Source organism: Heterocephalus glaber, unplaced genomic scaffold (genome assembly GCF_053883595.1).
Source record: "Heterocephalus glaber isolate CG9 unplaced genomic scaffold, H.glaber_assembly_v1.0 deba00001056, whole genome shotgun sequence".
NCBI lineage: Eukaryota > Metazoa > Chordata > Mammalia > Rodentia > Bathyergidae > Heterocephalus > Heterocephalus glaber.
The window spans coordinates 525,672-537,036 of record NW_028258182.1 but is presented as its reverse complement, the minus strand read 5'-3'; the positions used below and the strand labels follow the sequence as shown (position 1 = coordinate 537,036).

Here is an 11,365-nt window from a genome sequence, read left to right as displayed (position 1 = left end):
CCCAAAAAAGTCTTTGAAAACTTAAGATTAGGGCCGGGGATTTAGCTCAGTGGTTTCGCCACCTGACTTGCAAGCGCAAGGGCCCGAGTTCGAGCCCCAGCACAAAAAAAAAAAAACTTAAGATTGAACTTGTCCAAGTGAAAATCTAATGCAGATATATGACTTATAACTTCAAGCAGGAAAAACAAAACGGGGATCTGAATGAATTCTTTTCCCCTTCCCACAACTCCTCCTGGTAAGTGCTGCAATTCAGGATGAACTGAAAAGCCTTCCTTTATTTTCACTTTTTATAAGGAGAGATTTATGTGTGAGTAAAATGTGTGTTTTACCATGGTCCTATTCTTAATATTAAAACTAGAGAGTAAAATAATGACATAAAAGATATTTATTGACACTGACCAAAACATATACAAATATTTCTGCAGAACACAGTGGAAACATCTCCTGGTTTATTTTCTCAGACACCCATATTACTCAAAGGCAGGCTCTGCCAGGTGTCTTTTTCAGAAAAGGCCCTCCAGGCAGCAAGTTCATTCCCCTGCAGGAAAGGGCTCTTTTGGGCGGGTGATAATCGCTGGTGGTCCAGGGGCAGCAGGGTCAGGCCAGCTGATAGAAGTGAAGGTTTTCATGGAGTTTCACTGTTTATGTCACAACCATCTTGAGGGGGCTCTGGGCTGGGCTGCAGGATGCTATTGAACGCTGACGTGAAATCTCACGGGTATTAGGACAAAGAAAGTGTGTCTCAAAGCACATGGGTCCAGTCCTAAGCATCTCCAGACTGTGTACCTGGGATAGTGGCCACAGGGTCAGAACAAATGCCTAGCAGGACACGTTGTGGGACGGTGACGGTGATGGTGACAGATCTCCATCTCTGATGCCCAAAGAGATCGACACAGAAAGGATGGCTGAGAAAAAGCCTTCCCCACAGTCTCTCGTGCCTTTTTGGGCACCGGCCACTCTTATTAACCAACTGCTGTGACGGTGAAAGGTCACCCATTATGAAGATGACTCTTTAAATCCAAATTGCCTCATCTCTGCCTTAAAAGGTATTTCCAAATCCAGGTGACTGCATATAAAATGCAATATGAAATTTTACTCTAAAGTCAAAGAAACTTTTAATATACTCCTGCTCATTCAAGTTAGTTTCTCCTCCGGAAATCTTAAAGTAGATGTGATAAGTTAAAGATTATACAGAGGTGTTTTCAATAATTTAATTATTAGACTCTGGCCAAGAATGAACTTGCATGAAATATTAAATATTATTCTTAAAGCAATTTGGGCACAGTCACACACAGAAGGATTGGGTAAGAAAGGTTCTCCCAAAAGTGCCAGGGTTGGGTTTGTTTGGTAAAATAATGACAACACAATTAAAGGTAAACAATATCTTCTTCCACTCTATCTGCTGCTTGCCCATCTTGTATGGCCACTGTTGGTAGATTTGGCTTTGCTTCTGCTAGAAATGTCTGGAGCTGAGGGCAGTGTGGATTTGAGTCCTGGAAGGCTGGGGACTTTGTCCAGGAGGTGCCCAGATCTGCAACAGACAGAGAGCATGGTTATAGGAGAGGCAGCTTGGGACCTACAAGACAGATGATGATATTTCCCAGAGATAAGGATATGCTGTGCCCTTGTAGTCAGCCACAGACAAAACAGTTGAGCCCAGGAAGCATACCAGGCTCTCGAACAATTTCATCAGTACTACTAAGATGTATTTGACTGTATGCACAAATGTTTCCAGTGGCTAAAAATCTCCTTTGTAAAAGCCCCCTAGGGAAGTTTCAAGTAAATAAAGAGGTTCCTATTCATGACAGTTAATTCCCTGCTACAGCTGGGAAAGGGAGGCTCACTTTTTCAAAGAATGGATTCAGGCTTTGAAAATACATAGTGTAGCTATGTGTAATAAACCATATTTACATCTGTACAACATCTTCCCTTATAACATCTCAAAGTCAAGAGTTGACCTCAAGGCTCAAATAATGTATCTGAGTCTTTCCTGGTGTGGGCAAGGGATGGGGAGAAAGGATTATGAAAATGTGTTAATGCTATACACAGTACTTAGTAAGAGTAGGCAGATTTCTTGGGGAAAATCATGCCAATGCCAACTATGACTGGATTTGAGTTTTTTCAGGTTACCTAGCAACACCAGGGCACTCTCTACTCTCCCTTCTGGTAAAACCTTGTAATATCATGGTTTAAAGGGACATGAAGGAGTCTTTTCATTTGAAGAACGAAACACACATGCTGCAAATCACTTGCACTACCCTTGGCCCCTTAACTACCCTCCCCAGGCACAGCCACATGGCAACATGATAAATAGCCAGTTTCTGTTGTAGCCCAACACAGAGCAGGCTTAGAAATCCAAATGGGGAAGGAGGGTGGAGCACCATGCAGTCCACCCTTTTTCACTCATTGGCAAGAGACTTTGCCCTTACTGGACTTTATTCACAGTCTGTACTATTTAGCTGGATATAATACTGTTGGCATTCTAATGACAAACATGCTTGTGACTGACCTACATCTCTGATGGCGGGAGAAGATAGTATGCAGAGCTTGGCAGAAATGAAGGGCAAAATGCCCCCACAAGACTCTTCTTTGAGGAGGTAGTGGCCTTTGCCACCTCTCTTGTCATTGCTTTTTCCAATAGAAGGTGTGGCTGATGGAAGAGGAGCAGCTAGAGCCATAGGAAGTAGAGGATCACCTGGAAGAGCAGTGGCAAGAGCTTACCTGTGTCTCTGAAGCAAAGGACAATCTTTGGGGAAGGCAGAAGGAGGGAGTTGGGTGCGGCTACACCCCACAGCCTGCTCAAAGGCAAAGGCCACCCCTGATCCTTTACACATCAATGGGGTGCAAAGAAAAAGTCCACTTTTAGTGTGGTGACTTGATTCTACTGACCCCAATTCCAGATCCTGTCCCTCAAATACCAGAAACCCATTAACAACTGATAACACAACTACAGAAGTGCTACCATCATTTATCCAGGACTTTCTCTCGGTACAGGTCTTTTTCATTCATCATCTCTTTATCCCTCAAAATCTTGGGACTGCAGTTGGCAGGTGGGAAATTTTATTAGTCATTTGTTGCTGGGACAAAATTTCTAACAAACACAACCTAAAGGAGAAAAGATTTATTTTGGTTCACAGTTTCAGAGGTTTAACTGCATGTCTGGCTGACTCCAAGGCAGAAATGGTGTGGTGGAGGAAAGCTGCTCACCTCATGGTAGCCAGGAAACAGAGAGACAGCAAGAGAGCCAGAGAGGAAGGCACCATGTTCACACCCTCCATTCCTCTTCCTAGCCACTGAATAGAGCCAGCTTATTAGACAATTTCAAAGAAAAAAATCTCAAAACTTCCATCCAGCAGATACTGGTAGATTGAACCAGTTACCTAGGCCACTATAACGCTACCTCCTCTGCAACAGAGGGTCCAGCCAGAAATACTGCCTTGAGAATGAGAAATCAACCATCAAATGAGGCAGGAGGTCACTGCTGACAAACGCTACAACGCTAAGCACCCTGAAGCCCTTAATCTATGTATGTTTCCTACCTTGGGGGAGTGAAATGTAGCAGAGTCTAAAATACTGATGGGACTGGGAATCCAGGAAGTCCCCTTCATAGCTTTAAGAGAAGACTTGTTCAAAGAACAAAGCAAAGAAACAAATTAATGTAAGAGAGAATTCTTTTATCTTAAATTAAATTGTAGGCTCTAGTTCAGGAAAATAGAGAATGAAGAATGAATAATAGGGGAGGAGTAAAGTGTGTGTGTGTGTGTGTGTGTGTGTGTGTGTGTGTGTGTTGTGTGTGAATGTGCACATGCATGCATTGGGACATTTAATCAGAACATTTTCCAACAAAAATAAAAACAGAAGAAAAGCATTTCTAATGAGAGCTCGCTGGGTCCTAAGGTGACTGGCCCATGCTCTAATTCCAGATGTATTACTAGATGTTTCTGTGGTTGTGTGGCACCTGGATGGGGACTCAATTTCCTTCTCCATGTTCTCTTTTGATTTCTACCTGAACTCTGTAGGCAAGGTCAGAGGTCAGACAGTCTGTCTTTGAAATTAGAAACTGTTCCATGATTTCTGATTTTATTACTCCATTTCAGCTCTGAAAGAACTCCAGCACAGCAATTACACATTTCTCAAGGCCAGTCACATTTAGCCACACTTTTTACCCTAGAGAGTATGATCTTCATATAAAACCCTAAACTGAAGAAAACATTGCTTAAATTAAACCTCACTGATTCAGAAAACAGAACTATTGGGGAGTAAAATTAATCATCCAGTTTCATTTATGATCAAAGTACATGTAACTGATGGAGATAAATATAGATTACTTATTTTGAATAACCAAAAAAATATGAATATAATCATAATTTGGTCAACTGAAAAGCAAAATGCTACTACAATGAAGCAAAACATGAAACTGCAAAGATCCAACATTACCCCTCCTTACATTAAAGAAATAATTTTAAAGTTTCTCTGGAAACTGTTTAAAGCAGAGTGAGCATTATTAAGATTAAAATAAGGACCAATAGGCTGAAGCACATAAAAAACCCAATGATTGGCTTAACCAAGTGGAAAGGTAGAATCTTGGGTCAGAGATTTTCCTGCTATATAAGTGAGCTTCTATTTACACACAAGAAATTCCCATATTCACATTATGAGGACCACTGTGAAGTCCAAGTGAATCTCCTAATGCAGTTTTTTAAATGATAGCTATTCACATTTTTGACTGGCATTCCTTTCTTATAGATATGTGGGGCAGAAAATACCTGTGCTGCCAAGGAACATGTGTGTGGGGAGGACTGATCATCCAGCAAGTCCCGAAATCTGCTCCTTAGCCCTTAGTTGCAACCTTCTTGTTGACTCTTGTATTTATCATTTTCACACTTTTCTCTGTTCACCCAGTATTAGAATTGCTAACTAACTGTGAAGAGAATCAGCTTTCCCTCTATCACCTAGCCAGTATTATTATTTATTTAAGCTAACTAGGTAATTGGCTATTTTCAAGACGAGTCTATAAATTCAGTGTGCAAAATACGTATGTATCATCTTCCCAATGAATAAAATAATAGCTAAACTGCAAAGTGAATGAAATATTTTAATTCATTAGGTAAAATGTAATGTTGGGGGGGCCAGGGATTTAGCTCAGTGGTGCCGCCGCCTGCCTGGCAAGTGCAAGGTCCCAAGTTCGATCCCCAGCAACAGAAAAAAAAAAAAAAAGTAAACTTGGGGAAGTCATTTCCCCTCTCTGGGCTTCGATGCATGAAAGGTTGAAATGAAATCAACAAGAAAGTATGTTAAACTTATTATACTGTGTTTGAAATTATACATTTGTGTTTAGGTTCTATGATTCATTATAACATTCTAGAGATACAAAAAAATGAATACATTTTCTTCTGCTTTGTACTCAGGAAATGCAACTAAATTTACTATCTAAATTTCTGTTAATATCATTTTTTTAAGGTAGTTGTCAGATTCTTTTTTCATTCCTCTCTCTTCAATTTTCCCACAATACTTACTGAAGGAAGCTCACATACAATCTTCAAAGGAAAGCATATGGAAAGCAAACGACTGAGTTGCAAACAATACCTACAGTCAAAATCTACACTTGATTTCTCTCCTGTGAATGGCAAACTTAAGGTATCTTGTCACAAAGAAGAAATCTGTCTAGCACTCTAGGAGGGTGAAGCAGGAGTATCACAAATTCAAGCCTAGCCTGGGCAACTTAGCAATTTAGCTAGACCCTGTCTCAAAATACAAAAAATTTTTTTTTTAAAGGACAAGAATGTAACTCAGTAATAAGCACCTGGGTTCAATCTCCAGCACTGAAAAAGGAAAAGAAGAGAGGAGGGGAGATGGGAGGAGAGGGGCGGGGAGGGGAAAGGAGAAAGGGAAGGAAGAGATAGAAAAACAGGCTTGTAACAAGTAGAAAAGGATTGCCTATGATTTTAAAATATTTAGTTAATGCACTTTGCTTTTTCCTGAATTTTCTAAATAGAAAAGTATTTTGAATTATTTTTAAACCAAAGTTTTATTTAAATTTAAAAGCACTGTATAACTTTCATCATAAATATCAACTGCCAAGGTCTGAATTTAGCTCAAGATTGCACCCAGTGGCCAAGAACCCAGAAGCCCAGCACTGCCCATGTTTAGTCTCCTGTGAAATCACCAATGACGCACCGTTCAACCCTCTCCATGTCTTATTCCAGTCTATCCTCCCCATCAGGGGCCACAGAACAGATCTTTGTGTCCTTGGAGCCCTGACTCTGTTCTTGTTTATTTTAATCAAGCTTTCTCACTTGTACTTCTCATTACTATATCCCTGGTGAATGTTCCTAAAATCAAAATTCACACTTTCCTAGAATAACTCTACCTCAAAAAATGATTTTAGCATTAATGTTCCAACTCTGTAAAATAAGTTGTATTCTTTCTTTTGTGAATCATTCAGGCTTACACTCTAAAACATTTAAAAAATCATTTCCTGATGGCATTACTGGCAATCACTATTTTTTCTCAGGAGCATTAATGCACAACATTTTCCCTCTAATAGAAAACATTTATTGTACAGAGCTTGAGGTATCTTCAGAGCAAAAGAAAATTGGTCTCTGTCCCTGATTTTGCTCAACTCAATTTTCCATAGTGAGCCACAAACAGGATGTGAGCCTCTGGCATGAAAACCAATCTGAAGTTGATGTCTGAAGCAAACAGCCTAAATGAGGGCTATGATTCCCCTTTCTATTCCTTAAGTGCCAATATTGCACCTGAAATAAAATAACATAAAACAACTGCAAGTTATTTTAAACTGGAGTGTGTGTGTGTGCACAAATTTGTAAAGTTAGAAAGCAATTTTTTAAAAGCTGTGATTATGAGAATTGGATTTTATTTCTGTATTTGTAACTAACGATACAGCATATTGATCTGGTATCTGAACTTTGATTTGTTCTCACATTCATCCTTCTCCCAACAAAGGTGGCACCATGAATGGGCCATGACCTTTAACAGCAGCACCTCGAGTCTCCTCACCTTGCCCTTGAAATGCATTTCAAATTGTTTCTCTATGCAGGATACCCAATAGGTATTCATGATAAAAGAATACAGCAGTCAATTAAGTTAATGAAAGTCTGGGTGCATCAAGCTCCTTAACTGACAGATTTCTCAGAACACAGATAGGCTTGTGTGTATTATAAATCCCTCAGAGGAAGAAACAGCATGAGCCATCCCCTAAACTCAGCACACCTTTTCTCACAGGGTACATCTCAGGATGTGTTCCATGGAACACACTTTGGAGACCAGGGCATTAGACAACTACAAATCTACTATAGACTAGGAAGAGAAAAATGATTGTGATACTACAATAAATCAGAAGTGAGAAGTTGGAAATAAGTGAGGGTTTCCAAATTCAGGATCTCATGATTCTGTATATAATGTCTGGATTGGACCAGGCAGTAATCATCAATAATTGATAAAGCCGCTAAGAGAAAAGCTGATGGGAAAGGTTACAATGGTTGGATGGAGCTGATGACACCAGAACCCAGGGATCATTAACATCACAAACAGAGAAACAGACATCCTGCCCTACTTGATGGGACGCAATGGGAAACACGCAACAACATTCAAGGAGATATTTTTATGTCAAAAAATGAAGTCTGCACTTAACCAAATGTCTATTCCCAACTATCATTTTACTGAAGCTGCAGGGGTAGAAGAATATATTAAATGACTAGGGAATGGAATCAGCAAAATCTAGGATGTGGGAAATTTTTCAGGAAAAAAAGTATGAGTCCTTTCAACAAATAAATTGTAAGATCATAAGATTAAAAAAGATAAAGGAGGGGCAAAAGAATTTCAGATTTAAAATTCTTTTTGTGTGTGTGAAAATATTTCTTTTTATTTTAACTTAGGAACTCTTGCCCACGTCAACAGATTGTCTGGCATCAGCCACTGCCTCAGGTACTTGAACAGTCATATTGTCCATCGATTTGGTCAAATAGATTTAGCAGCCCGACCGTGACCTGTCTGTTAGTCCATAAGCCAGATCAAGCATATCATTCTCCTCATCAGTGATTGCATCTAACTTCTCATATATGTGATCTTCAAAGATGGGGTGGCAGGTAGAGCAAGCCAAGGTTCCCTCACAGGCACCTGTTCCAAGCCAACAAGCTCAGAGGCAGGCTGGGGGCTGCACTGATGCCTAAGCCCTGTACTGGGCTGCCCAGGAGGCTGCCAGCTCCCACATGGGGTCCGGCCAGAAGCAGCCTCAGGCGGCCTGGGCCACTAAAAGTGGGCTCAGATTTAAAATTCTTAAGAGATATACCAACCACATGCAATATATAAAAACATGAGGCTCCTAATCTAAACAAAACAAAAGGAAAAGGCATTTATGAGAAAATCAGAAAAAGTCAAGTAGTACTGACGGCATGATTTTTAAGTAGCAATTGTTAATATGACATTAGGTGTGATAATGATATTATGGAGATGGTTTTAAAAAGAGTTCTTTTAGAGAAAGGCACTTAAGTATTTTTTGATAAAATGACAAGTCATTGCTAAGTGCATGTATGGGTTTATATCTATTCAGAAAGACACACAAATTGTCCATAAGAGGGACAGGGTTCATTTGCATTCATAGCTATCCATTAAAAAGGGATACTGATTTAGGTACGATCTTTGCTCTTGCCCAGAATATCTAATATCTTCAAGATAAAATATAATTCATAAAACATGTCATTTTATAATCAGGGGTATTTGTCTCTAGCAATGAATTAATACAATTCTTTTGGAATTTGAGCCTTTTCAGTTTGAGTTCCCTTAAAGAATAGGAAATAGAGACCCCAAATCACCCCGCTGCAGACAGGCAGGTCAGCCCATGACCTACCGAGGTCCTGAGTCACACAGAACACGCCGAATCAGCCCGCTGCAGACAGGCAGGTCTGCCCATGCCCTACCAAGGTCCCCAGTCGCGTGGAATACGCCAAATCAGGAAGGTCTGTGCACGCCCTACCGAGGTCCTGAGTCGCGCGGAAGACACCGAATTACCCCGCTGCAGATAAGCAGCCACCTGGCTCCACACTACAAAGATGCAGAGGACACCAGACCACCAGACTAAGGTACTGAGTCCCGCTGTTCCCAGCCCAGAGGTAGGGGCTTCTGTGCCATCATCCCACTGCTCCCAGCCCACAGGAAAGGGCTTTTGGGTCACCATCCCTCCCGCTGCTCCCAGCCCAGAGGAAAGGGCTTTTGGGCCACCTTCTGTCCCACTGCTCCTGGCCCAGAGGAAGGGGCTTCCAGGCCACCACCCCTTCCACCGCTCCCGGCCCAGAGGGAGGGGCTTCTGAGCTGCCATCCCACTGCTCCTGGTCCAGAGGAAGGGGCTTCCAGGCCACCATCCCTCCCGCTGCTCCCAGCTCACAGGAAAGGGCTTTTGGGTCACCATCTCTACCGCTGCTCCCCGCCCCTGTCCCACCTCACCCAGCTCAGAGGAGGTAATCCGTGAAGGCGCTAACAGCCCCCCGCCCCAGTCAAAATGAGAAAACATGTAAATAAGTCTCAAAACCACACTTCCAGATCACCTACAGCAACCCCAAAGGGAAATGAGACTGAACACTCTGATACTCAACCACCTGGACCCACTGAACTGGCAACAAAAGGGGATCTGGAAAAAATGAAATCAGAAATAATTTCTCAGATAACAGGAGAAATTCTGCTCCTAGTGCAAGACATGATTAATAAATCTAGAGAGGAGCTCAGGAACATGATGGAATCCCAACATAAGAAACAAATGGAATCCATAAAACAGATGCAAATAGATTTCCAGGACATGAAAAACTCCACTGAAAGTCTACACAGCAGAGTGAGCCAATGTGAGGATAGAAATTCAGATACAGAACATAAGATTGCAGTTAGTGACCAGGAAAAGAAAAATTGCTTCAAAATTATAAGGGAATATGAGAAATCAATCCAGCAGCTGTTGGATGATGCAAAGAAGAATAACATAAGACTGATTGGGCTCAATGAAGAAACAAGAGACAGTGGAGATGACATAAAAAATCTCTTCACAGAAATAATGGGAGAAAACTTCCCAAGCAGGGGAAAAGAGCTTGACATACAGATAAGTGAGGCATATAGAACTCCAAATAGGCTTGATCAAAAAAAATCTACACATAGGCATATAATCATTAAGATTCCAGAAACACAACAGAAGAACAAAGTTCTCCAAGCAGTCAGAGAAAAGAAACAAATCACATACAAAGGAAAGCCCATCAGAATCACAGCAGACTTCTCAACACAAACCATCAAGGTAAGAAGAGCTTGGAGTGACATATTCCAAGAAGAAAACAGCCTCCAACCCAGACTGATGTACCCTGCAAAACTATCTTTCAAAATGGATGGAGAAATACGATACTTTCATGACAAAGAGCACCTTAGGAACTTCGTGAATACCAAACCAGCACTCCAAAGAATTTTACACAATAGCCTAGGAACAGACATTGAGGATCACAACCCCAGGAAACAAAGCAGAATGAACCCATCTGGCATGACAAGAAATTAAATGTAAAGGGGGAGAACCCAACAAAAAGAAAAAGTCATGGCAATGACAAGTCAATACGTTTCAGTTATAACCATCAATGTTAATGGTCTCAATTCACCAATCAAAAGAAATAGACTGGTAGAATGGGTCACGAAGCAAAATCCAACAATATGCTGCATACAAGAAACACACTTAATTCAAAAGGAAACTCATAGACTGAAAGTTAAAGGGTGGAAAACAATACTCCATGCAAGAGGAACCCGAAAAAAAGCAGGAGTAGTTATCTTCTTTGCAGATCAAGTAGATTTCAAACCAACCCTGATTAAGAGAGATGAAGAGGGACACTACATCCTTGTAAAGGGAAGAATCCAAGAGGAAGAGATGACAATCATAAATATCTATGCACCAAACACTAGTGCACCCAACTATATAAAACAAATACTAACGGACATGAAAAGTCATATATGCACTAATACAATTGCAGTGGGGGACCTCAACACCCCACTGTCACAAATAGATAGATCCACTAGACAAAAAATAAGTAATGAAATACTAGAACTCAATCGAACTCTTGAACAAATGAACTTAACAGATGTTTACAGAGTCTTCCACCCCACAAAATCAGAATACACATTCTTCTCAGCTGCACATGGGTCATTCTCCAAAATAGACCACATACTCGCTCACAGAACATGTTTAAGGAAGTGCAAAGGAATTGAAGTTATCCCCTGTAAATTATCAGACCATAGTGCCATGAAATTGCAGATCCATAGCAAAAGAAAGAGGAAAAATTGCATAAACATGTGGAAATTGAACAACACACTTCTGAATAACCAATGGGTC

The 11,365-nt window shown here is 40.8% G+C and overlaps 1 protein-coding gene across 5 annotated transcripts in view; it reads right to left on the bottom strand.

The window, feature by feature from the left end:
• Positions 1-367: 367 nt before the first annotated feature.
• Arhgef28 (Rho guanine nucleotide exchange factor 28) overlaps positions 368-11,365 on the bottom strand; it is a 328,072-nt gene continuing 317,074 nt past the window's right edge. For all 5 annotated transcript variants that reach the window (XM_021251666.2, XM_004874150.4, XM_087209586.1 and 2 more), the window contains one exon: positions 368-1,531. In XM_021251666.2, the coding sequence (XP_021107325.1) occupies positions 1,368-1,531 (164 nt within the window). In that variant the 3' untranslated portion in view covers positions 368-1,367. The remainder of the gene's footprint in view (positions 1,532-11,365) is intronic.